Here is a 27528-nt window from a genome sequence, read left to right as displayed (position 1 = left end):
CTGACCCTCCAACAGTGCCCACTCCCTCAGCACTGACCCTCCGACAGTGCGGCACTCCCTCAGCACTGACCCTCCGACAGTGTGGCACTCCCTCAGCACAGACCCTCCAACAGTGCGGCACTCACTCAGCACTGACCCTCTGACAGTGTGGCACTCCCTCAGCACTGACCCTCTGACAGTGCCCACTCCCTCAGCACTGACCCTCTGACAGTGCAGCACTCCCTCAGCACTGACCCTCTGACAGTGCCCACTCCCTCAGCACTGACCCTCTGACAGTGCAGCACTCCCTCAGCACTGACCCTCCGACAGTGCAGCACTCCCTCAGCACTGACCCTCTGACAGTGCAGCACTCCCTCCGCACTGACCCTCTGACAGTGCCCACTCCCTCAGCACTGACCCTCTGACAGTGCAGCACTCCCTCAGCACTGACCCTCCAACAGTGCGGCACTCCCTCAGCACTGACCCTCTCACAGTGCAACACTCCCTCAGGACTGACCCTCCGACAGTGCGGCACTCCCTCAGCACTGACCCTCTGACAGTGTGGCACTCCCTAAGAGTTGCGCTGACCTGGATGTCGAGGGTTGTGTTTCCTGATTGCTGCAGGTTGTTAATCAGAGTTTGTGGGAATGTGTGCTCTTTGGAACAGAGTCCTCTGACCTCCTGCCTGTTCCTGAATGTTGTCTGTCTGCTACAAGTTTTACTGTGGCTTTGATTTCTTGAACATCGCCCTGTTTCTTCCTCAGCTTGACACATCCTGTATTGATGTCAGTAAACGCTGTTCCTCGAGTCTTTCTGATGAATCAAAGATTGGTACCTATTGAACTTTTCTTGGAAACGGTTTCGAAATCTCTCATCAAAGTCTTTTGTTTGTGCAAGTTTTGCTTCTTTCCTGCTGCTTTGGTGTTCCCTCTCCCTCCTCTGGTGTGAGACTTTCTGCTCCTGTGAAGAATATTCTGGAAACGGAGTCTTTTACAGAAAATAATTCTAACTGTGTGAAAGACTTTTGTTTCTTCCGACAAAAGGAGTTTGATCTGTTATCCAGCTTCCCCCGTCTCCCCCAGTGACAGACACAGGGCAGCCTGTTCCAAGTGAAGGGGATTAACCCTTTACCCCCCTCCCTCCCAGTGACAGACACAGGGCAGCCTGTTTCTAGTGAAGGGGATTAACCCTTTACCCACCTCCTCCCCCAGTGACACACACAGGGCAGGCTGTTCCTAGGAAAGGGGATGAACCCTTTACCCACCTCCCTCCCAGTTACAGACACAGGGCAGCCTGTTCCTAGTAAAGGGGATTAACCCTTTACCCACCTCCTCCCCCAGTGACACACACAGGGCAGGCTGTTCCAAGTGAAGGGGATTAACCCTTTACCCCTCTCCCTCCCAGTGACAGACACAGGGCAGCCTGTTCCTATTAAAGGGGATTAACCCTTTACTCTCCTCCTCCCTCAGTGACAGACACAGAGCAGCCTGTTCCTAGTGAAGGGGATTAACCCTTTACCCTCCTCCCTCCCAGTCTCAGACACAGGGCAGCCTGTTCCTAGTAAAGGGGATTAACCCTTTACCCCCCTCCCTCCCAGTGACAGACACAGGGCAGCCTGTTTCTAGTGAAGGGGATTAACCCTTTACCCACCTCCTCCCCCAGTGACACACACAGGGCAGGCTGTTCCTAGGAAAGGGGATGAACCCTTTACCCACCTCCCTCCCAGTTACAGACACAGGGCAGCCTGTTCCTAGTAAAGGGGATTAACCCTTTACCCACCTCCTCCCCCAGTGACACACACAGGGCAGCCTGTTTCTAGTAAAGGGGATTAACCCTTTACCCCACTCCCACTCAGTGACAGACACAGGGCAGCCTGTTCCTAGTAAAGGGGATTAACCCTTTACTCTCCTCCTCCCTCAGTGACAGACACAGAGCAGCCTGTTCCTAGTGAAGGGGATTAACCCTTTACCCTCCTCCCTCCCAGTCTCAGACACAGGGCAGCCTGTTCCTAGTAAAGGGGATTAACCCTTTACCCACCTCCTCCCTCAGTGACAGACGCAGGGCAGCCTGTTCCTAGTAAAGGGGATTAACCCTTTACTCTTCTCCTCCCTCAGTGACAGACACAGAGCAGCCTGTTCCTAGTGAAGGGGATTAACCCTTTACCCTCCTCCCTCCCAGTCTCAGACACAGGGCAGCCTGTTTCTAGTAAAGGGGATTAACCCTTTACCCCCCTCCCACTCAGTGACAGAGACAGGACAGCCTGTTCCTAGTAAAGGGGATTAACCCTTTACTCTCCTCCTCCCTCAGTGACAGACACAGGGCAGCCTGTTCCTCGTGAAGGGGATTAACCCTTTACCCACCTCCTCCCCCAGTGACAGACACAGGGCAGCCTGTTCCTCGTGAAGGGGATTAACCCCTTACCCTCCTCCTCCCCCAGTGACAGACACAGGGCAGCCTGTTCCTCGTGAAGGGGATTAACCCTTTACCCACCTCCTCCCTCAGTGACAGACACAGGGCAGCCTGTTCCTCGTGAAGGGGATTAACCCCTTACCCTCCTCCCTCCCAGTGACAGACACAAGGCAGGCTGTTTCTAGTGAAGGGGATTAACCCTTTATCCACCTCCTCCCCTAGTGACAGACACAGGGCAGCTTGTTCCCAGTGAAGGGGATTAACCCTTTACCCCCCTCCCTCCCAGTGACAGACACACAGCAGCCTGTTTCTAGTGAAGGGGATTATTCCTTTACCCACCTCCTCCCCCAGTGACAGACACAGGGCAGCCTGTTCCTAGTAAAGGGGATTAACCCTTTATCCACCTCGTCCCCCAGTTACAGACACAGGCAGCCTGTTCCTAGTGAAGGGGATTAACCCTTTACCCACCTCCTCCCCCAGTGACAGACACAGGGCAGCCTGTTCCTCGTGAAGGGGATTAACCCCTTACCCTCCTCCTCCCCCAGTGACAGACACAGAGCAGCCTGTTCCTAGTAAAGGGGATTAACCCCTTACCCACCTCCTCCCCCAGTGACAGACACAGGGCAGCCTGTTCCTCGTGAAGGGGATTAACCCTTTACTCTCCTCCTCCCTCAGTGACAGACACAGAGCAGCCTGTTCCTAGTGAAGGGGATTAACCCCTTACCCTCCTCCTCCCCCAGTGACAGACACAGGGCAGCTTGTTCCTAGTGAAGGGGATTAACCCTTTACCCACCTCGGCCCCCAGTTACAGACACAGGGCAGCCTGTTCCTAGTGAAGGGGATTAACCCTTTACCCACCTCCTCCCCCAGTGACAAACACAGGGCAGGCTGTTCCTAGTGAAGGGGATTAACCCTTTACCCTCCTCCCTCCCAGTGACAGACACAGTGCAGCCTGTTCCGAGTGAAGGGGATTAACCCCTTAGCCTCCTCCTCCCCCAGTGACAGACACAGGGCAGCCTGTTCCTAGTAAAGGGGATTAACCCTTTACCCACCTCCTCCACCAGTGACAGACACAGGGTAGCCTGTTCCTAGCGAAGGGGATTAATCCTTTACACACCTCCTCCCCCAGTGACAGACACAGGGCAGCCTGTTCCCAGTGAAGGGGATTAACCCTTTACGCATCCTCTCCCTCAGTGTCAGACACAGAGCAGCCTGTTCCTAGTGAAGGGGATTAACCCTTTACCCACCTCCTCCCCCAGTGACAGACACAGGGCAGCCTGTTCCTAGTGAAGGGGATTAACCCTTTACCCACCTCCTCCCCCAGTTACAAACACAGGGCAGCCTGTTCCTAGTGAAGGGGATTAACCCTTTATCCACCTCGTCCCCCAGTTACAGACACAGGGCAGCCTGTTCCTAGTGAAGGGGATTAACCCTTTACCCACCTCCTCCCCCAGTGACAGACACAGGGCAGCCTGTTCCTCGTGAAGGGGATTAACCCTTTACTCTCCTCCTCCCTCAGTGACAGACACAGAGCAGCCTGTTCGTAGTGAAGGGGATTAACCCTTTACCCTCCTCCCTCCCAGTCTCAGACACAGGGCAGCCTGTTCCTAGTAAAGGGGATTAACCCTTTACCCCCCTCCCACTCAGTGACAGAGACAGGGCAGCCTTTTCCTAGTAAAGGGGATTAACCCTTTACCCCCCTCCCTCCCACTGACAGACACAGGGCAGCCTGTTCCTAGTAAAGGGGATTAACCCTTTACTCTCCTCCTCCCTCAGTGACAGACACAGGGCAGCCTGTTCCTCGTGAAGGGGATTAACCCTTTACCCACCTCCTCCCCCAGTGACAGACACAGGGCAGCCTGTTCCTCGTGAAGGGGATTAACCCCTTACCCTCCTCCTCCCCCAGTGACAGACACAGGACAGCCTGTTCCTCGTGAAGGGGATTAACCCTTTACCCTCCTTCCTCCCAGTGACAGACACAAGGCAGGCTGTTTCTAGTGAAGGGGATTAACCCTTTACCCCACTCCCTCCCAGTGACAGACACAGAGCAGCCTGTTTCTAGTGAAGGGGATTATTCCTTTACCCACCTCCTCCCCCAGTGAAAGACACAGGGCAGCCTGTTCCTAGTAAAGGGGATTAACCCTTTATCCACCTCGTCCCCCAGTTACAGACACAGGGCAGCCTGTTCCTAGTGAAGGGGATTAACCCTTTACCCACCTCCTCCCCCAGTGACAGACACAGGGCAGCCTGTTCCTCGTGAAGGGGATTAACCCTTTACCCTCCTCCTCCCCCGGTGACAGACACAGAGCAGCCTGTTCCTAGTAAAGGGGATTAACCCCTTACCCACCTCCTCCCCCAGTGACAGACACAGGGCAGCCTGTTCCTCGTGAAGGGGATTAACCCTTTACTCTCCTCCTCCCTCAGTGACAGACACAGAGCAGCCTGTTCCTAGTGAAGGGGATTAACCCCTTACCCTCCTCCTCCCCCAGTGACAGACACAGGGCAGCTTGTTCCTAGTGAAGGGGATTAACCCTTTATCCACCTCGTCCCCCAGTTACAGACACAGGGCAGCCTGTTCCTCGTGAAGGGGATTAACCCCTTACCCTCCTCCTCCCCCAGTGACAGACACAGAGCAGCCTGTTCCTAGTAAAGGGGATTAACCCCTTACCCACCTCCTCCCCCAGTGACAGACACAGGGCAGCCTGTTCCTCGTGAAGGGGATTAACCCTTTACTCTCCTCCTCCCTCAGTGACAGACACAGAGCAGCCTGTTCCTAGTGAAGGGGATTAACCCCTTACCCTCCTCTTCCCCCAGTGACAGACACAGGGCAGCTTGTTCCTAGTGAAGGGGATTAACCCTTTATCCACCTCGTCCCCCAGTTACAGACACAGGGCAGCCTGTTCCTAGTGAAGGGGATTAACCCTTTACCCACCTCCTCCCCCAGTGACAGACACAGGGCAGCCTGTTCCTAGTGAAGGGGATTAACCCTTTACCCACCTCCTCCCCCAGTGACAGACACAGGGCAGCCTGTTCCTAGTGAAGGGGATTAACCCTTTACCCACCTCCTCCCCCAGTTACAAACACAGGGCAGCCTGTTCCTAGTGAAGGGGATTAACCCTTTATCCACCTCCTCCCCCAGTGACAGACACTGACTGTATGATCATCATGTACAGGAGCACCATTAGGCCATTTGGCCCTTGAAATCTGCTGCGCCATTTGATCCTGACTGATTTTGTTTCTCAACCCCATTCTCCCTGTAACCCTGACCCCCCTCGCTAATCAGGAACCTCTCTGTCTCTGTCTTATACACACTCAGTGACCTGTCCCCCACATCCCTCTGCGGCAATGATTCCCACAGATTCCCCACTGAATCGTTGCGGTCCCAACACTGACCCCTGCGGATCTCCACTAGTCACCAGTTGCCATCCTGAGAACGAGCCCTTTGTCCCCACTCTCTGCCTCCTGCCAACCCTCTATCCAGGCCAGGACCTTTCCCCGAACACCACGGGCTCTTATCTTCATTAACAGCCTCCTGTGCAGCTCCTGGTCAAAGACCTCCTGGGAATCCTAATAGATCACCTCAACCTGGTCTCCTTTGTCTAAGTTGCTCATTACCTCCGTGAAGAATTCTAACAGATTTTTCAGGAATCACCCCCCCCCCCCCCCCACCAATGGTGAAACCGTGCTGACTCGGCCTTATTTGACCATGTTCTCCAATATCTCACCCTTAATAACGGACTCTCTAACCTCACCAATGACCAAGGTCAGACTAACCTGCCGAGAGTCTCCTGTCTTCTGCCTCCCTCCCTTCTTAAACAAAGGGCGTTACGTTAGCTATTCTCCAGTCCTCTGGGACCCTCCCTGACTCCAGTGATTCCTGAAAGATCACCAGTTATGCTTCTACAATCCCCTGAGCTATGTCCTTCAGAACTCTGGGGTGTAGTCCATCTGGTCCAGGTGATTTATCCAGCTCTCCGAGCACCTTCTCCATCACGATAGCTGCCACACTCACCTCTGACCTCTGACTGTCTGGTCCATTTTTGGCATCTTACAAAGGACAAAGAAAATTCCAGCACAGGAACAGGCCATTCGGCCTTCCAAGCCTGCGCCAATCCAGATCCTCTGTCGAAACCTGTCGCCTATTTTCTAAGGGTTTGTATCCCTCTGCTCCCTGCTCGTTCACAGATCTGTCTCGAATCTGTCTTCTGCTGGGAATTCTAATGAAAATTACCCATTCAGCCATTCCTTTGTTCCCCATTACTACTTCTCCAACCTCATTTTCCAGCAGCCCAAAGGGGTGGCACAGTGGCTGAGTGGTTAGCACTGCTGCCCACACAGCACCAGGGACCCGGGTTCGATTCCACACTCGGGTAACTGTCTGTGCAGTTTGAACAGTCTGCCCGTGTGTGTGTGTGCGTGGGTTTGCTCCAGTTACTGCTCTCAGTACAAAGATGTGTAGCTTTTGCGGGATTGGTCATGCTACATTGTTCCATAGTGTCCAGGGATGTGCAGGTTAGGGTGGATTGGCCATGGGAAATTGTCCCATAGTGTACAGGGATGTGCAGGTTTTGGGTGGATTGGTCATGGGAAATTGTCCCATAGTGTCTAGGGATGTGCAGGTTAGGGTGGATTGGTCATGGGAAATTGTCCCATAGTGTCCAGGGATGTGCAGGTTAGGGTGGATTGGTCATGGGAAATTGTCCCATAGTGTCCAGGGATGTGCAGGTTAGGGTGGATTGGTCATGGGAAATTGTCCCATAGTGTCCAGGGATGTGCAGGTTAGGGTGGATTGGCCATGGGAAATTGTCTCATAGTGCCCAGGGATGTGCAGGTTTTGGGTGGATTGGTCATGGAAAATTGTCCCATAGTGCCCAGGGATGTGCAGGTTAGGGTGGATTGGTCATGGGAAATTGTCCCATAGCGCCCAGGGATGTGCAGGTTTTGGGTGGATTGGTCATGGGAAATTATCCCATAGTGTCCAGGGATGTGCAGGATAGGGTGGATTGGTCATGGGAAATTGTCCCATAGTACCCAGGGATGTGCAGGTTAGGGTGTATTAGCCATGGGAAATTGTCCCATAGTGCCCAGGGATGTGTGGGGGGGTGGGGGGTGGATTATTCAGGGATAAATGTTGAGTGATAGGGGAGGGGAATGGGTGTGGGCGGGATACCCTTCAGAGGGTCGGTGCGGATTTGTTGGGCCGAAGGGCCTGTTTCCACACTGTAGGGATCCTCCGCTTCTAATGTCTACTCTCTTACTTTTGAGATACCTCACAAAGACTTGCAAACTTCTTCAATGTTACTAACTAGCTCACCCTCATATGTGACCCTCTCCCTGCTTATTGCTCCTGTCGTTGTCTTCTGTTGGTTTTTAAAGGCTTCCTGTTAATCTTCACTGCATTGAGTGTTCTTCCTTTTGCCTTTCAGCTGTCCCTGAGTTCCCCTGTCAGCCATGGTGACCTCACCCTTCCCTCGGGACGTGCCTTCTTCCTTGGGATGAGTTTCGCCTGCGAATTATCCCCCAGCAACCTCGTGCCATCGCTGCTCCACTGTCCCCCCCACCCCGCTGGACCTCCCTTCTAACCACCTCTGGCCAACTCCTCCACCCCTCACGCCTTTGTCTCACGCCCTTACTCAACTGTCATGTCTGAATCCAACTCCTCCCTCTGTAACTGCAGGGTGAATTCTATCGGATCGTCGCCACCGTTCCCTCGGAGTTCCTTCTCTTGGCTCTGCATTCGGGTCTGCCTCACTGTGCGTCACCAAGTCCAGCACTGCCTGCTCCCTAGTTGGTTCCACTGCAAGAACCATCTTGCAGAGACTCCATGGCCTTCCATTTCGGGAGATCACCAACCAACCACGATGTTCCCAGTCCCACCTGCACATTAATAATTGCTGTCATCGTGCTTTCCTACCATTCCCCCCCCCCCCCCCCCACCAATCATCCTGATTCATTTTCTTCTCCATATCCTGACTGCTGCTTGGAGGCCTGGAAATAAATCCCATCGGGGTCCTTTTCCCCCAGCGGTTCCTCAACTCAACCCTCGCCTTCTGACTGTGTGTCACCTCTCGTTATCGATTTAATTTACACAGAGAACACAGAAGATCGGGTGCAGGAGGAGGCCATTCAGCCCTTCCAGCCTGCTCTGCCATTCACCGCCATCATCATCCAATGCAATGGCCTTCCTTCCATAACCCTTGACCCCATTCCCCCCCAGTGTTCTATCCACTCGCCTCCTGAATACATTCAATGTTTTGGCATCAGCTCCTTCCCGTGGGAATGAATCCCACAGGCTCCCCACTCTCTGGGTGAAGAAATGTCTCCTCATCTCCGTCCTCAGTGGCCCACCCCGAATCCTCAGATGGTGACCCTCCTGGCTCTGGACCCAACCACCATCGGGAACATCGTCCCTGCATCCACCCCGTCTCATCCTGTTAGCGTTTGAAAAGTCTCTATGAGATTCGCCCCCTCACCCGTCTGAACTCCAGTGAAAGCAATCCAATCCAAATTTATCTCATATCAGCAAGGCAACTCCACCTCCAGTGCCCCTCTACCTTTTGATAAGGAGTGTATCCCTGGATATTATCTTCCCAGCTCCAACCCCCTTACAGTCTCTGTGACACACATCAGTCCCTGCCAATTTCAATCTGCACACCAAACTCACCTACCTTGCTTCACCCACTGCGTCCATTTCAGTACAACACCCTCAGAGCCCTCATTCTCATAGTTGTCGTCTTGTCTGCTGTTCCCAAAGTTAGATTCCTGACCTTTCTGCACTCTCTGCCCGATTACTTGTCCTGGATCCTTAAGCGAGTTTGCAGATGACAACAAATTCATTGGCACATCGGACATCGAAGAGGGTTACCTCAGATTACAACAGGATCTGGACCAGATGGGCTAATGGGCTGATGGAGTGGCAGATGGAGTTTAATTCAGATAAATACGAGGTGCTGCATTTTGGGAAAGCAAATCTTAGCAGGACTTATCCACTAAATGGTAAGGTACTAGGGAGTGTTGCTGAACAAAGAGACCTTGGAGTGCAGGTTCATAGCTCCTTGAAAGTGGAGTCGCAGGTAGATAGGATAGTGAAGGCAGTGTTTGGAATGCTTTCCTTTATTGGTCAGAGTATTGAGTACAGGAGTTGGGAGGTCATGTTGCGGCTGTACAGGACATTGGTGAGGCCACTGTTGGAATATTGTGTGCAATTCTGGTCTCCTTCCTATCGGAAAGATGTTATTAAACTAAAAATTGCACAACGCCAGGTTCTCGTGCAACAGTTTATTTGAAATCACAAGCTTTCAGAGCACTGCCCCCTCATCAGGTAACTGGGCTACAAACCTGGTGTCGTGTGATTTTCAACTTTATCCACCCCAGTCCAAAACCAGCTCCTTGACGCCATTATTAAACTGATAAGGACACAAAGAACATTTCAAAGGATATTATTGGGAATGGGCAGTTTGGAGTATAAGGTGATGCTGGGTAGAGTCGTCAGGTCATAGGGATGTACAGCATGGAAACAGACCCTTCAGCCCAACCCATCCATACTGACCCATATATTCTAAATAAATCTAGTCCCATTTGCCAGCACCCGGCCCATATCCCTCCAAACCCTTCCTATTCATGTCCCCATCCAGATGCCTTTTAAATGCTGTCATTGTACCAGCCTCCACCACTTCCTCTGGCAGCTCATTCCATACACGTACCACCCTCTGGGTGAAAAAAGTTGCCCCTTAGATCCCTTTCCCCTCTCACCTTAATTCTATGCCCCTCTAGTTCTGGACTCCCCCACCCTGGGGGGAATAGACACCCACCATTCACCCTCTCTGTCCCCCTCATGATTTTATAAACCTCTATAAGGTCACCCCTCAGCCTCCGACGCTCCGGGGAAAACAGCCCCAGCCTGTTCAGCCTCTCCCTATAGCTCAAGCCCTCCCATTCCCAGCAACATCCTGGGAAATCTCTCCGGAACCCTCTCCAGTTTAATAATATCCTTCCTATAACAGGGCAACCAGAACTGGACACAGTATTCCAGAAGTTCTGGACTCCCCCTTCCAGGGAAAAGACCTCATCTATTTACCCTATCCACACCCCTCCTGATTTTATGGACCTCAATATGGTCACCCCTCACACCCACACAGGGAGTACGTATTGCAAACGTGTTCGACAAGCTCCCAGTCTGAGCATCCTTCAGCAGTACCTCCGAGATCCCTCTACCTGCCTCACCTGCAGTCACACCCTCCTCCTCTCTCTGACGCATTTCGAGGTAGTTAACCTCAGGGATGTGACTGCCTCCAGAAACGCATCAACCAGGTAACTCTGTCCCTCTCTGACATGGCGCAGAGTTCACAGCTCAGACTCAAGCTCATCAACTTGGAGCCAGAGTTACTCAAAAAAACAACCCAGCACTTACTGGAGATGTGGTCAACCACAATGGGGTCCAGGGACTCCCACATCATACAGTCGCAACACATCACCTGGAGCGGCAATCTCTGCTTGAATGACTCAGTTCTTAATTTGATTTTCAAAAACAAAATGGTGTTGGTCTTTTCTCAGTTTCCAATTTGTAAATATTTCCCCTTTCAACCTGAAAGTAATTGAGAATAGATGTGCAAAACAGTAACTCTCACCAACCAATGAACTGATGGTTTATAGATGATGTCAGTCTTTTGACCCTGATTCTGGGCATCACATTATCCTGTCAAAAACAACTTGCAAGCAATGAGCACAAAAGCAGATAAACTTTTATCTGCCTTTCAGTTTGGGATTCTTGTGATCTGTCCTGATGCCCACGAAACGTGAGTTTTATTTTCAGGGAAACGGTGCTTTGGCGAGGTTTTTACAGGATGGATTTGTACAAACCACTTCCACGTGGGTCCCTGTCATTCGGAGAACACACAACTTACTCACAAGAGACACGATCAAACTAAAGGCAGGAGGAAACACACAGATCAGAGTCGGCACAAACACGGGAACGACACAGGGAAATGAAAGTGCCGCACTGTCGGAGGGTCAGTGCTGAGGGAGTGGGCACTGTTGGAGGTTCAGTGCTGAGGGAGTGGGCACTGTCGGAGGGTCAGTGCTGAGGGAGTGGGCACTGTCGGAGGGTCAGTGCTGAGGGAGTGACGCACTGTCGGAGGGTCAGTGCTGAGGGAGTGACGCACTGTCGGAGGGTCAGGGCTGAGGGAGTGACGCACTGTCGGAGGGTCAGGGCTGAGGGAGTGACGCACTGTCGGAGGGTCAGTGCTGAGGGAGTGGGCACTGTCGGAGGGTCAGTACTGAGGGAGTGGGCACTATCGGAGGGTCAGTGCTGAGGGAGTGGGCACTGTCGGAGGGTCGGTGCTGAGGGAGTGACGCACTGTCGGAGGGTCAGTGCTGAGGGAGTGACGCTCTGTCAGAGGGTCAGTGCTGAGGGAGTGACGCACTGTCGGAGGGTCAGTGCTGAGGGAGTGCCACACTGTCGGAGGGTCAGTGCTGTGGGAGTGCAGCACTGTCGAACGGTCAGTGCTGAGGGAGTGCCGCACTGTCGGAGGGTCAGTACTGAGGGAGCACCGCACTGTCAGAGGGTCAGTGCTGAGGGAGTGGGCAATGTCGGAGGGTCAGTTCTGAAGGAGTGCCGCACTGTCGGAGGGTCAGTGCTGAGAGAGTGACGCACTGTCGGAGGGTCAGTGCTGAGGGAGTGGGCACTGTCGGAGGGTCAGTACTGAGGGAGTGGGCACTGTCGGAGGGTCAGTGCTGAGGGAGTGGGCACTGTCGGAGGGTCAGTGCTGAGGGAGTGACGCACTGTCAGAGGGTCAGTGCTGAGGGAGTGACGCTCTGTCGGAGGGTTAGTGCTGAGGGAGTGACGCACTGTCGGAGGGTCAGTGCTGAGGGAGCACCGCACTGTCAGAGGGTCAGTGCTGAGGGAGTGCTGCACTGTCGGAGGGTCAGTGCTGAGGGAATGCCGCACTGTTGGCGGGTCAGTGCTGAGGGAATGCTGCACTGTCGGAGGGTCAGTGCTGAGGGAGTGCCGCACTGTCGGAGGGTCAGTGCTGAGGGAGTGCTGCCCTGTCGGAGGGTCAGTGCTGAGGGAGTGCTGCCCTGTCGGAGGGTTAGTGCTGAGGGAGTGCCACACTGTCGGAGGGTTAGTGCTGAGGGAGTGGGCACTGTCGGAGGGTCAGTGCTGAGGGAGTGGGCACTGTCGGAGGGTCAGTGCTGAGGGAGTGGGCACTGTCGGAGGGTCAGTTCTGAAGGAGTGCCGCACTGTCGGAGGGTCAGTGCTGAGGGAGTGCCGCACTGTCGGAGGGTCAGTGCTGAGGGAGTGGGCACTGTCAGAGGGTCAGTGCTGAGGGAGTGGGCACTGTCAGAGGGTCAGTGCTGAGGGAGTGCCGCACTTTCGGGGGGTCAGTGCTGAGGGAGTGCCGCACTTTCGGGGGGTCAGTGCTTAGGGAGTGCCGCACTGTCGGAGGGTCAGTGCTGAGGGAGTGCCGAACTGATGGAGGGTCAGTGCTGAGGGAGTGCTGCACTGCCAGAGGGTCAGTGCTGAGGGAGTGGGCACTGTCGAAGGGTCAGTGCTGAGGGAGTGGGCACTGTCGGAGGGTCAGTGCTGAGGGAGTGGGCACTGTCGGAGGGTCAGTTCTGAAGGAGTGGGCACTGTCGGAGGGTCAGCGCTGAGGGAGTGGGCACTGTCGGAGGGTCAGTGCTGAGGGGGTGGGCACTGTCGGAGGGTCAGTGCTGAGGGAGTGGGCACTGTCGGAGGGTCAGTGCTGAGGGAGTGCCGCACTGTCGGAGGGTCAGTGCTGAGGGAGTGCTCTCCAGTGACAGACACTCGAGCCCATATCTCCCTCATCGACTTGATCAGAGCACCCCCTCCCCCAGAGATTGGGGGTTGAGGGGAGATACTGAACGCCTGATTCAATCTCCACCTTAACCTTCCTCCCGCTCCGGTGGGGTGGACTGTACCAGCCTCTGTGTCCTCATGACCAGAGGCTCCCTGCCCCTTTGCCCCACTGCGAATCCTTTAGCCCTTTGTCGTCCTGCTCTGGCAATCCCTCATCTCGAAAGTAGCCAAGGCTGCCCCCTGCTGTGTCTATCCGGTATGTCGGGAGACCAGAGGCACTTTGAATGGGAAGGCTCCTCAGCCTTGGCCCTGCCTCGTCTCTCGGCCCTCTGTCCCGCCGGTGTGCACCTGCGCCCCCCCACTCTGTTCCCAAGCCCCCTGCCCCTCCCTTCGGCCCACACACCACCCCATGTCTCCCTCACTCTACAGTGTGGAAACAGGCCCTTCGGCCCAACAGGTCCACACCCACCCTCCCCGCAGAGTATCCCACCCAGACCCATTACCCCACATTTCCCCCAACTAACCCACCCTAACCTGCACATCCCTGGTCACTATGGGACAATTTCCCATGGCCAATCCACCCTAACCTGCACATCCCTGGACACTATGGGACAATTCCCCATGGTCAATCCACCCTAACCTGCACATCCCTGGGCACTATGGGACAATTCCCCATGGTCAATCCACCCTAACCTGCACATCCCTTGGCACTATGGGACAATTCCCCATGGTCAATCCACCCAATTCTGCACATCCCTGGGTACTATGGGACAATTTCCCATGGCCAACCCACCTTAACCTGCACATCCCTGGGCACTATGGGACAATTTAGTATGGCCAACCCACCCTAACCTGCACATCCCTGGACACTATGGGACAATTCCCCATGGCCAATCCACCCTAACCTGCACATCCCTGGGCACTATGGGACAATTCCCCATGGCCAATCCACCCTAACCTGCACATCCCTGGGCACTATGGGACAATTTCCCATGGCCAACCCACCTTAAACTGTACATCCCTGGGCACTATGGGACAATTTCCCATGGCCAACCCACCTTAACCTGCACATCCCTGGGCACTATGGGACAATTTAGTATGGCCAATCCACCCTAACCTGCACATCCCTGGACACTATGGGACAATTTCCCATGGCGAATCCACCCTAACCTGCACATCCCTGGGCACTATGGGACAATTTCCCATGGCCAACCCACCTTAACCTGCACATCCCTGGGCACTATGGGACAATTTAGTATGGCCAATCCACCCTAACCTGCACATCCCTGGACACTATGGGACAATTTCCCATGGCCAATCCACCCTAACCTGCACATCCCTGGACACTATGGGACAATTTCCCATGGCCAATCCACCCTAACCTGCACATCCCTGGACACTATGGGACAATTTATATGGTCAATCCACCCTGACCTGCACATCTTTGGACTGTGGGAGGAAACTGGAGCACCCGGAGGAAACCCACGCAGACACGAGGAGAATGTGCAAACTCCACACAGACAGTCGCCCGAGGGTGGGATCGAACCTGGGTCCTTGGCGCTGGGAGGCAGCAGTGCTAACCCATTGTGCTGCCCATCCCCGACTGAGAACCGGGGGGGGGGGGGAGGGGGGGGGTGGGCACGTTCGGGGTAAGTTCCAGTCCCACGCCATGAAAGCCTTCGCATTTTTCTAGCGCCTGCTGCCCCACCTCGATACAGTCACGAGTTCCCACCTCACCCACCCCCTTCCCGAATTTGGCGTTTGAGCCCGGGTGGTGTGTTTCTCCAGATCTAACCTGTGCTGTTGTCGCAATTCTCAGGAACCATGAACACCCCCAGAGAAAAGGGAATGAGACAGCACTGGAAACACAGACATTGTCAGCACGCCGCATTTTAAATCCGTTTTTAAAAAAAAATATAAACCGAGCAGCTCGCTCGTGAAATCGCAGAGCAGTCCCCTGTGAATGTACGCTTACAAATTTACAATTTACATTCACAACATCCCAATGTCACCTTGCGTTGAAGCTGTGAAGATGCCACGGGGTCCCTGTGATCGCTCTGCCCACCTCGCGTTGCTATCCCCCCTCCCTGCTGACCAATCCGGTCCGTTCCTCCTCTTCCTCCGTCAGTCTGCCGGTTCCACATTCCGTTTCTGTCTGGGAATCGTGCCCTCTTCCACCCACCTCTCTCTCTCTCTCTCTCCAGGGGGATTGGGGGTGAGGTAGGAGGGAGCGAGGAAGCTCCCAATCTCTGCTCCCAGCCCTTGCACGGTCAGGGGACAGGGAAGGGTGTCCTTCATCCACCTGGATCGAAACCACCTTTACCCATCGTGATCCTCGCTCCCCTCCCCTGCTTCTCCCCATCCGTCTACTCACGGCTTCTTGAAACAGTCCTGAAAATTCCTCACTCCGGGAATCATTCTGATAAATTCCTTCTGTGAACTCTCTATCTATCTCTCCCTCTCTCTATCTCTCTCTCTATCGCTCTCTCTTTCTCTCTCTATCTCTCTCTGTCGCTCTCCCTCTCTTTCTCTCCCTCCCTATCTTTCTCTCTTTCTATCTATCTATCTCTCTCTCCCTCTCCCTCTTTCTCTCTCTCTATCTCTCTCTTCTTTATCTCCCTTGCTCTTTCTCTATCTCTCTCTCTCTCTATCTTTCTTTCTGTCTCTATCTCTCTCTTTCCAACTTTCTCTCTCTCTCCAGCTGTCTCTCTTTCTCTCTCCCTCTCTCTATCTGTCTCTCTCTTTATCTCCCTCTCTCTCTCTTTCTCTCTCTATCTCAAACACACACACACACGAAACAGTTCACTGAATGGACCGTACTTTGTGGGACTAGACGTAGGCCATTCAGCCCATCAAGCCAGCCTTGCTGTTAGAACATAGAACATAGAAAAGTACAGCACAGAACAGGCCCTTTGGCCCACGATGTTGTGCCGAGGTTTAATCCTAATGTCAAATATAGTAACTTAACCTACGCACCCCTCAACTCACTGCTCTCCATGTGCATATCCAGCAGTCTCTTAAATGTCCCCAGTGACTCTGCTTCCACCACCCCCTCTGGTAACGCATTCCATGCATTCACAACTCTCTGCGTAAAGAATCTACGTCTGACGTCTCCTTTATACCTTCCTCTTAATATCTTACAACTATGTCCCCTCGTACCCGTCAATCCTGCCCCTGGGGAAAAGTCTCTGGCTATTGTCTCTATCCATGCCTCTCATTATCTTGGAGATCTCAATCAGGTCTCCTCTCTTCCTCCTTCTCTCCAGAGAGAAAAGTCCGAGCTTAGTCAACCTTTCTTCATAAGACAAGCCTTCCAGTCCAGGCAGCATCCTGGTAAATCTTCTTTGCACCCTCTCCAAAGCCTCTGTATCTTTCCTATAGTAGGGCGACCAGACCTGGACACAATATTCCACGTGTCGTCTCACTAGGGTCTTGTAGAGCTGTAGCAAAACCTCGCAGCTCTTAAACTCGATGCCCCTGTTGATGAAAGCCAAAACACCATGAGTTTATGGCTGGTCTGATTACCCTCAACTCCCTGGATGGTTCCCTTACCGATTAACAACCTGTCTGTCTCGATTCTGAACGTCCTGAATTCCCCTCCATGTTAAAGAACTCCACAGATTCACTCCCCTTGGGAGAGAGAAGAGAGTCTTCCCCAGCTCCAGCTTCACTGGGGGAACCCCCTTACTCCGTGATGTTGCCTCTCTAGCCCTGGAATCTCCCACCCAGCGGGCTCTGGGGAGGGGGGAGCCTCTCCACATCTCCCCCCTACAGATTGTCTCTTCTGAGACATCACTACCAACTGGTCTGCTTGAATATTACGTGTAATTCTGGTCTCCTTCCTATCGGAAAGATGTTGTGAAACTTGAAAGGGTTCAGAAAAGATTTACAAGGATGTTGCCAGGGTTGGAGGGTCTGAGCTACAGGGAGAGGCTGAACAGGCTGGGGCTGTTTTCCCTGAAGCGTCGGAGGCTGAGGGGTGACCTTATAGAGGTTTATAAATCATGAGGGACATGGATAGGGTAAATAGACAAGGTCTTTTCCCTGGGATAGGGGAGTCCAGAACTAGAGGGGCATAGGTTTAGGGTGAGAGGGGAAAGATATAAAAGGGATGTAAGGGGCAACGTTTTCACCCAGAGGGTGGTGTGAGTATGGAATGAGCTGCCAGAGGAAGTGGTGGAGGCTGGTACAATGACAGCATTTAAAAGGCGTCTGGATGGGGACATGAATAGGAAGGGTTTGGGGGGATATGGGCCAAGTGAAGGCAAATGGGACTAGATTAGGTTGGGATATCTGGGTCAGCATGGACGAGATGGACCGAAGGGTCTGTTTCCGCTGTCTATGTACATACGTCTTTAGATGTTAACACAATTCAAAAAGGACGCCTCTCATTGACCTGACCTCCAATGAGTACAGGTCCCAAACTCATCACCCTCTCCCCATAAGACAGTCCCTTCATCCCCGGGATTAGCCGAGTGAACCTTCCCTGGACTGGCTCCAAATGTCAATCTATCCATCCTCAGATCAAGGCACCCAATGCCGTTCTCAGTGCATTCTGAGCAGCCCACTCTCAAAACTACCCCCCACTTCCTCCCCCCACCAACCCACAGGGTTTTGTCACTGAGTGTCGAACCACAAAGACCCTGAAGGACTCTGGGAAATGACATCACAAAATCGATGACCCCCTGGGGGAGGGCGTAGGGGGAGGGGTGAGAGTCCCTCTGTCCTCATCGCTCATTGGGAACACATCTATCTCTGCCTCTCCCTGATCCAAGATGGCATCTTGGTAAATAATAGGTCCCCTTCCCCCTCTCCCACCTTGGGGTATGGAACAGTGGAGAAGGTGGATGAGGGTCTCTGGTCGCCCTTGGCCAAGAGTTGGAGATCCACTACCCAATGACGCAAGGTTTGGGAGAGGGCTGTGACAAGGGAATAGTCAGCTCAAATCTCCCAGAGTCGGAACAGGACCCATTCCCATGAGGAAATGAAGAGACTTGGTAAGACCGCAACACCATTCGGCCCATCGAGTCTGCTCCACCATTCTGAGAGGTTTCTCAACCCCATTCTCCCGATCCCCTCAACAACCTATCTATCTCCACCTTAAATATACTCAATGACCCGGCCCTCACAGCCTTCCCAACTCTCTGGCCGAAGAAGAGTCTCCTAAGCCTTTTAAAAGGTCTTCTCTTTATCCCAAGGCTGTACCCTTGGGCCCCAGTCTCTCCCACTGATGGAAACATCTTCCCAACATCCACTCTGCCCAGGCCATTCAGTATACTGACTATTTCAATTCGATAACCCCCCTCATCTTTCTAAACTCCATTGAGTGTAAACCCAGAGTCCTCAAGTGTTCCTTGTGCGTAAAGCTTGTTCTGGGTGCATTCTCGTGAGCGTCCTCTGGACCAGGGCTCTAGGGTCAGTGTACCTTTCCTGAGATATGGGGCCCAACACTGAAGGGGGTGGGGAATGGCCAAGTGGCATTATCGCTGGGCTGCCTATCTGGGGAGCCGGGTTTGAATCCCACCGCGACAGACGAACTCAGTAAAACCTGGAATTAAGAATTAAGAATGGCGACCGTGAATCCATTGTTGGGAAATCCCCATCTGGGTCACTAAATCCCTCAGGGAAAGAAACTGCCATCTTTCCCTGGTCTGGGCCTACACGTGACTCCTGACCCACAGCGATGTGGTTGACTCTGAACCGTTTCCAATGCTCGCCTGACCAACAACCCCCTCATCCCGTGAGGGAGTTTTAACAAAGAAGAAAGATTCGGGTTGGAGGGAAGGGGGAGAAGGAGGGTGCGTGTTGGGGGGAGTTCCCCTCTCTGTAGCCCCCCCTGAGTCGGATGTTGCCAACGGAATGAGGTCCATCTTCCGTTTTCCGTTACCCGACCCCTCCCAGAGCATGAAGCTCAAGCACACTTCCCCCACCCCCCCACCCCACACCCCCCCCCCCTCCAACCCCACCCCACCACCCCCTCCTTCAACAGTCTTCCCCTTGAGGTCAATCCAGGGTCACCGTCCCCTCGCCAACGCCACTTCACACCAAAGTAGACAATTGCCCGGTGTGTCCTGTCTGAATTGAGTAGGTGCTGACTCCCCCATCTACTGTGGATGCTACCATCGAGCCGTCGGAGGGCTGTCGGGGGGAGGGGTGGGTAAAAGAAAGAAGGAGACCCGTTAGAGAGATTTTCACCTCACCCGCGTCAACAGCGTTCATCTGACCGCGAGCTTAAACATTTGCGAACAGCTGAGAAAAAGCGAAGAGACTGTTTTTCTTTTCCCCCTCTGGAACGCATCAGGACATGTGCAAGAGTGCCGAATCCGAAGGGAACACCGATTAACGCCGTGCCCGCAAAACGACGGGCTGATAGGTTCGCAGATCAATTTTGTGACGATGCTGCTCCTTCAACAAGGCTACCTTGTCCTCGAGCTTTCTTTCGGGGTGGGGGGGGAGGAGGGTGGGTTGTAAAGGCAGGGGTGCAGCGATGTCTGCGTTGATCCACGTGAAGAAGCTTATGGAGTTTTAGCATAATCCACTTGTACGATGAAAGGGGAGCGGCCAATTCTCCCAGCTCAGCCTATCCCTGGTCCGGGCAAAGCGAGGACTGCAGAAGGCTGGAGATCAGAGTCGAGAGTGTGGTGCTGGAAAAGCACAGCAGGTCAGGCAGCATCCAAAGAGCAGGAGAGTCCATGTTGAATCTCTCTGCTGTCTCTCTCTCTCTCTCTCTCTCTCCTCTGAGAATGTGTTATGGGGATTGCTACAAGCATTCGGAACAGCATCATTAAGTTGGGATAGACAGTTGGGTTTTCGGGTAGGGTAGGTTAGTCAGTATCCTGTTCTCTTTTGTTTGTGCTTCGGTCGGTAATCTTGTAAATAAATTCTGTTTCCTTTAAAATCGAGGGGATTTGACCAGCAACATCACTCCGGAATATCTCCACACTACTGGGAATAGTATTGGAGAGGGTGCAGAGGGAGATTCTGTCCTGGGATGGAGCTTTTCGGTGATGGATAAGCACCAGCTGTTTTCTTTGGAGCAGATGTGATGGAAGGTGGACCTGATAGAGGGGTATAACAGTATGAGGGGCATGGACAGGGTGGGTAGGAAGCAGCTGTTCTCCTTAGTCAAAGGGTCAGGAACAAAATGCAGCATAACCTTAGGGTTTAGTGGGGAATTCAAAGAACATTGGAGGGCTGTAGAAGCAGAGAGAGATGGGGAGGAATCTCGTTTCTCAGGGGACGTGAGAAAATCCCTTCCCCGACAGGGCAGGGGAGCGACGGGCGGCTGAATGTTTTCCAGGTCGGGATTTCCGAGGGGCCGAGGGAGTGAAGGAGCGTGGGAGGCAGACAGGATCTCCCCTCGGCCAATCAGACCCCAGATCCGTCGGCGTTGGGATCGCGGGGCATTCTTGCGCGCGTGTCCTGACCGAATACTTCGGCTCTCTTTCAGGGAACTCCGAGCTGTTTGGGTGGGATCCGTGCCCCGCGGAGACAGAGTGGGCTGGCCGGATACGCGCCCCCCCACCCCCCACGCTCACAAGACCCTCACATCTCCCCCCTCCCCCTCTCCACCCCGGGCGTAGTTACCGGGTAGCTGCTGTAGACAGATTCCTGGCGAGAGCTGTAGACGGGAGTGGGGGAGACAGCCCGTTCCAGACCTGGGTTCGGACTGATCCACGGGAGCACCTGGGAACAGCAAGGAACAATCACGCCCGTCAGAGACGCGGAGCTGGGTGAGGGGGTAAACCCCACAGCCACCCCCCTTCCCCTACACACCCCTCCACCACCCTCCCGTCACCTCTTGGTACGCAAGGGAGGTCACGGTCCGTCCTCTGGCCCTGGTGAAGACCGACCCCTCAGAACAGATGTGGGGTCTCGTCCCCTTTGGAAGCAGAAACGGTGAATGCGAGGGAAGAGTCTCTGACACAGTGCGGGCCCGAGGGTTCAGGCTGGGAGCGAGGAGCGCATATTGGAGAGCTGTGGGGGGGGGGCGTCTCTGGGGTCAGCTGTTCCAGGGTTGGTTAGATTTCCGGGAACCTCTGGCCAGCGGCCAATGAGCGAACGTCATTCCCTGAACCAGGCACAGGGCGCGGGAGGAAGTGCGGACGGTGGAGTTGGAATTTAGGCGATAGAGGAATGGCAGGTCTCTCCCTACACTCCCACCCCGCGTACCGCCCCCCCCCCCCCCCCCCATACACTCAGTCCCCAACCACCCCGACCGTTCCCCACCCCACATCCCCAACACCCCACCCTCAGTGCGGTCTCACTTGCCTTCTCCTTGCTGGAGCTGAAGGCCGCCATCTTTGCTACTTCCTTCTTCTGGGCGCCTGCGTATTTATGGGGGGGGGGGGGGGGGGGGAGGAGGAATGGGGGCAGTACAGAGGGTCAGTGCAGAAGTGGACAGCCCCTCAAAGGTTCCACTGCAGCTAACCCACCCCACCTAACCCACCAAAACCCTGCCCCCACCCAGCCCTGATGCACCCTCCCAATGTCCCCACATCCCCTCCTCACACCCCTCCCCTCCCAATGTCCCCACATTCCCTTCCTCACACACCGCTCCCCTCCCACCATCCCACATCCCCTCCACACACTCCCTCCCCTCTTCACATCCATACCCTTCCCAACCTCTCTACTCTCCCCACATCCCCTTCCCTCCTACCCCTCCCAACCTCCTCAATCCCCCAACCCCTCTGAAACCCCACTCCCCCATTCACAGTGAAGGAACGGCCGATATATTTCAGTCGGGATGGTGAGAGGCTCAGAGGGGAACTTGCAGGGGAGGGGGGGTGTTCCCATGTACCTGTTGCCCCTTCTCCTTCTAGATGGAAGTGTCCGTGGGTTTGAAAGGTGCTGCCTGAGGGTCTTTGGTAAGTTTCTGCAGGGCATCTTGTAGCTGGTACACACTGCTGTTACTGAGGGTCGGTGGGGGGAGGTAGGGGAAGGTACACACTGCTGTTACTGAGGGTCGGTGGGGGGGGAGGGAGGGGATGGTACACACTGCAGTTACTGAGGGTCGGTGGGGGGGGGAGGAGGGGATGGTACACACGGCTGTTACTGAGGGTCAGTGGGGGGGGGAGGGAGGGGATGGTACACGTTGTTACTGAGGGTCGATGGGGGAGGGAGGGGATGGTACACACTGCAGTTACTGAGGGTCGGTGGGGGGGGGAGGGAGGGGATGGTACACACTGCTGTTACTGAGGGTCGGTGGGGGGGGGGGAGGGGATGTGCACACTGCAGTTACTGAGGGTCGGTGGGGGGGGGGGAGGGGATGGTACACACTGCTGTTACTGAGGGTCGGTGGGGGGGGGAGGGAGGGGATGGTACACACTGCTGTTACTGAGGGTCAGTGGGGGGGGGAGGGAGGGGATGGTACACACTGCTGTTACTGAGGGTCGGTGAGGGGGAGGGAGGGGATGGTACACACTGCTGTTACTGAGGGTCAGTGGGGGGGAGGGAGGGGATGGTACACACTGCTGTTACTGAGGGTCAGTGGGGGGGAGGGAGGGGATGGTACACACTGCTGTTACTGAGGGTCAGTGGGGAGGGAGGGAGGGGATGGTACACACTGCTGTTATTGAGCGTTGGTGGGGGGAGGGAGGGGATGGTACACGTTGTTACTGAGGGTCGGTGGGGGGAGGGAGGGAGGGGATGGTACACACTGCTGTTACTGAGCGTCGGTGGGGGGAGGGAGGGATGGTACACACTGCTGTTACTGAGGGTCAGTGGGGAGGGAGGGAGGGGATGGTACACACTGCTGTTATTGAGCGTTGGTGGGGGGAGGGAGGGGATGGTACACGTTGTTACTGAGGGTCGGTGGGGGAGGGAGGGAGGGGATGGTACACACTGCTGTTACTGAGGGTCAGTGGGGGGGGAGGGGATGGTACACACTGCTGTTACTGAGGGTCGGTGGGGGAGGGAGGGGATGGTACTCACTGCTGTTACTGAGGGTCGGTGGGGGGAGGGAGGGGATGGTACACTTCTACTGTTACTGAGGGTCAGTGGGGGGGGAGGGGATGGTACACACTGCTGTTACTGAGGGTCGGTGGGGAGGGAGGGGATGGTACACACTGCTGTTACTGAGGGTCGGTGGGGGGAGGGAGGGGATGGTACACACTGCTGTTACTGAGGGTCGGTGGGGGGGAGGGAGGGGATGGTACACACTGCTGTTACTGAGGGTCGGTGGGGGGGGAGGGGATGGTACACACTGCTGTTACTGAGGGTCGGTGGGGGGGGGGAGGGGGATGGTACACACTGCTGTTACTGAGCGTCGGTGTGGGGGGAGGGACGGGATGGTACACACTGCTGTTACTGAGGGTCGGTGGGGGGAGGGGAGGGGATGGTACACACTGCTGTTACTGAGCGTCGGTGGGGGGGGAGGGACGGGATGGTACACACTGCTGTTACTGAGGGTCGGTGGGGGGGAGGGAGGGGATGGTACACACTGCTGTTACTGAGGGTCGGTGGGGGAGGGAGGGGATGGTACACACTGCTGTTACTGAGGGTCAGTGGGGGTGGGAGGGGATGGTACACACTGCTGTTACTGAGGGTCGGTGGGGGGGGGGAGGGAGGGGATGGTACACACTGCTGTTACTGAGGGTCGGTGGGGGAGGGAGGGGATGGTACACACTGCTGTTACTGAGCGTCGGTGGGGGGGAGGGAGGGGATGGTACACACTGCTGTTACTGAGCGTCGGTGGGGGAGGGAGGGATGGTACACACTGCTGTTACTGAGGGTCAGTGGGGGTGGGAGGGGATGGTACACACTGCTGTTACTGAGCGTCGGTGGGGGGGAGGGAGGGGATGGTACACACTGCTGTTACTGAGCGTCGGTTGGGGGAGGGAGGGGATGGTACACACTGCTGTTACTGAGGGTCTGTGGGGGGGAGGGAGGGGATGGTACACACTGCTGTTACTGAGGGTCGGTGGGGGGGAGGGAGGGGATGGTACACACTGCTGTTACTGAGCGTCGGTGGGGGGAGGGAGGGGATGGTACACACTGCTGTTACTGAGGGTCAGTGTGGGGGAGGGAGGGGATGTTTGTGGGTGTGGGGGCTGCTTTGTCCCTGGATGGTGTCGAGCTTCTCGAGTGTTGTTGGAGCTGCCCCCACCCAGGGGCAAGTGGGGAGTATTCCCTCACCCTCCTGACTTGGGCCTTGTCGATGGTGGGACAGGCTTTGGGGGGGAGTCAGGAGGGGATTCCCAGCCTCTGACCTGCTCTTGGAGCCGCTGTGTTGATGTGGTGGATCCAGTTGGGGTTCTGCTCGATGGCAACCCCCAGGATGTTGATAGTGGGGGGAGTCAGTGATGGTGACACCATTGAACGTCAAGGACGGTGGTTGGATTGTCTCTTATTGGTGATGGTCATTGCCTGGCATTTGTGTGGCAAGAACGTTACTTGCCACTTGTCAGCCCAAGGGTATTGTCTCCATCTTGACTTTGGACATGGGCTTAACCACGGCGTCACCTGTTCAATCATTCTTACACCCATCTAGGGCAAGTATCCCATCATCCCCCAGGCTTGTGCCAAGTCGATGTGGGACAGCGGCTGGGAGAGGGATTCTGGGACTGAGTGAACAACTCTGGTGCCTCTGCCAGTTCAATATCCCGCCCCCCCCCCCCCCCCCCCCCCAACCCCCGGATTTCCCAGCCAAGCTCACAGATGTCTGATACCCCCAACCGTTAACGTCACCTGTAATGGAAGGTATTCCCCACCGACCCCAGCCTCCCAACCTCGCCGCCTCACTGACCCCGCCCCCCCCCACCCTCGAGGCTCCTCCTCCGTCCTGGGATGGGAATCTCACTCACGTTTGCGCCTGACCAGAAGCACGATCAGCAGGATGAGGAGAAACAGGGCAGCAGCAGATCCAAGAGCACTCCCACCGCGCCCCCAACGCTCAGGCAGGAACCTGGGGAGGGAGACAGCATCAGTGCAGTGCTTCAGGAGCTCTCTCATCTCTTTACCTGTGAAGGGACCAGCCGTCCTTTACCTGTGAACGTCTGACCCCACGCAACTTTTGAAAGTCAAAGTCTTGTCAAATGAGCCTTCTCCAATTTAGAACTTCAACTTTTTAGATCTGGTCTATCCTTTTCCATCACTATTTCAAAACGAATAGAATTATGGTCGCTGGCCCCAAAGTGCTCCCCCACTGACACCTCAGTCACCTGCCCTGCCTTATTTCCCAAGAGTAGGTCAAGTTTTGCACCTTCTCTAGTAGGTACATCCACATACTGAATCAGAACATTGTCTTGTACACACTTAACAAATTCCCCTCCATCTAAACCTTTAACACTATAGCAGTCCCAGTCGATGTTTGGAAAGTTAAAATCCCCGACCATAACTACCCTATTATTTTTACAGATAGCTGGGATCTCCTTACAAATTTGTTTCACAATTTCCCTCTGACTATTTGGGGTCTATTATACAATCCCTCAGCACAGCTGTAATGCTATCCCTTACTAAAAATGCCACTTCCCCTCCTCTCTTGCCTCCCTTTCTATCCTTCTGTAGTATTTGTATCCTGGAACATTAAGCTGCCTGTCCTGCCATCCTGAACCATGTTTCCGTAATTGCTATGATATCCCAGTCCCATGTTCCTAACCATGCCCTGAGTTCATCTGCCTTCCCTGTTAGGCCCCTTGCATTGAAATAAATTCAGCTTAATAACAGATACCTTGGGGGGGAGTTACAGACTGGAATCTAATCGAAGGGTTCGGAGTGGGTCATATACAGAATAACAGATACCCCGGGAGGGAGTTACAGACTGGAATCTAATCGAGGGGTTCGGGGTGGGGTTTATATACAGAATAACAGATACCCGGGAGGGAGTTTACAGACTGGAATCTAATCAAGGGTTCAGGGTGGTTTATATACAGAATAACAGATACCCCGGGAGGGAGTTACAGACTGGAATCTAATCGAGGGGTTCGGGGTGGTTTATATACAGAATAACAGATACCCGGGAGGGAGTTATAGACTGGAATCTAATCAAGGGGTTCAGGGTGGTTTATATACAGAAAAACAGATACCCGGAGGGAGTTACAGACTGGAATCTAATCGAGGGGTTCGGGGTGGTTTATATACAGAATAACAGATACCCCGGGAGGGAGTTACAGACTGGAATGTAATCGAGGGGTTTGGGGTGGTTTACATACAGAATAACAGATACCCAGGAGTGAATTACAGACTGGAATCTAATCAAGGGTTCAGGTGGTTTATATACAGAATAAAAGATTCCCGGGAGTAAATTACAGACTGGAATCTAATCGAGGGGTTTTGGGTGGTTTATATACAGTATAACAGATACCCCGGGGGGGGGGTTACAGACTGGAATCTAATCGAGGGGTTCAGGGTGGTTATATAGAGAATAACAGATACCCCGGGAGGGAGTTACAGACTGGAATCTAATCGAGGGGTTCGGGGTGGTTTATATACAGAATAACAGATACCCCGGGAGGGAGTTACAGACTGGAATCTAATTGAGGGGTTCGAAGTGATTATATACAGAATAACAGATACCCGGGAGGGAGTTACAGACTGGAATCTAATCGAGGGGTTCAGGGTGGTTTCTATGTGGAAAAAACAGATAGCTGGGAGTCAGTTACAGACTGGAATCTAATCGAGGGGTTCAGGGAGGTTACTATACAGAATAACAGATATCCCGGGAGGGAGTTACAGACTGGAATCTAATCGAGAGGTTCGGGGTGGTTTATATGCAGAATAACAGATTCCCGGGTGTGAATTACAGACTGGAATCTAATCGAGGGGTTTTGGGTGGTTTATATAGAGAATAACAGATATCCCGGGAGGGTGTTACAGACTGGAATCTAATCGAGGGTTCGGGGTGGTTTATATACAGAATAACAGATACCCGGGAGGGAGTTACAGACTGGAATCTAATCGAGAGGTTCGGGGTGGTTTATATACAGAATAACAGATACCCCCGGGAGGGAGTTACAGACTGGGATCTAATCGAGGGGTTCGGGGTGGTTTATATACAGAATAACAGATACCCCGGGAGGGAGATACAGACTGGAATCTAATCAAGGGGTTCAGGGTGGTTTATATGCAGAATAACAGATTCCCGGGAGTGAATTATAGACTGGAATCTAATCAAGGGGTTCAGTGTGGTTTATATACAGAGTAACAGATACCCCAGGAGGGAGTTACAGACTGAATCTAATCGAGGGGTTCGAAGTGATTTATATACAGAATAACAGATACCGGGAGTGAGGTTACAGACTGGAATCTAATCGTAGGTTTCAGGGTGGTTTATATACAGAATAACAGATACCCGGGAGGGAGTTACAGACTGGAATCTAATCAAG

At 54.1% G+C, this 27528-nt stretch overlaps 2 protein-coding genes across 5 annotated transcripts in view; both read right to left on the bottom strand.

Moving 5' to 3' along the window:
* The window catches only part of bcl3 (BCL3 transcription coactivator), a 178165-nt gene extending 156660 nt beyond the window's left edge, over positions 1–21505 (bottom strand). The window contains exons 1-2 of the mRNA XM_072553674.1: positions 21476–21505; positions 20792–20890 (exon numbers count right to left, since the gene is read on the bottom strand). Of these exons, the coding sequence (XP_072409775.1) occupies positions 20792–20890; positions 21476–21505 (129 nt within the window). The remainder of the gene's footprint in view (positions 1–20791; positions 20891–21475) is intronic.
* LOC140458825 (hepatic and glial cell adhesion molecule-like) overlaps positions 19184–27528 on the bottom strand; it is a 24723-nt gene continuing 16378 nt past the window's right edge. For all 4 annotated transcript variants that reach the window (XM_072553485.1, XM_072553484.1, XM_072553483.1 and 1 more), the window contains exons 6-9: positions 25009–25109; positions 21476–21531; positions 20792–20890; positions 19184–19342 (exon numbers count right to left, since the gene is read on the bottom strand). The gene's annotated coding sequence lies outside the window, so the exon portion shown is untranslated. The remainder of the gene's footprint in view (positions 19343–20791; positions 20891–21475; positions 21532–25008; positions 25110–27528) is intronic.

Source organism: Chiloscyllium punctatum, chromosome 34, assembly GCF_047496795.1.
Source record: "Chiloscyllium punctatum isolate Juve2018m chromosome 34, sChiPun1.3, whole genome shotgun sequence".
NCBI lineage: Eukaryota > Metazoa > Chordata > Chondrichthyes > Orectolobiformes > Hemiscylliidae > Chiloscyllium > Chiloscyllium punctatum.
The sequence above is the reverse complement of the archived record's forward strand: the minus strand, read 5'-3'. Positions and strand labels throughout refer to the sequence as shown.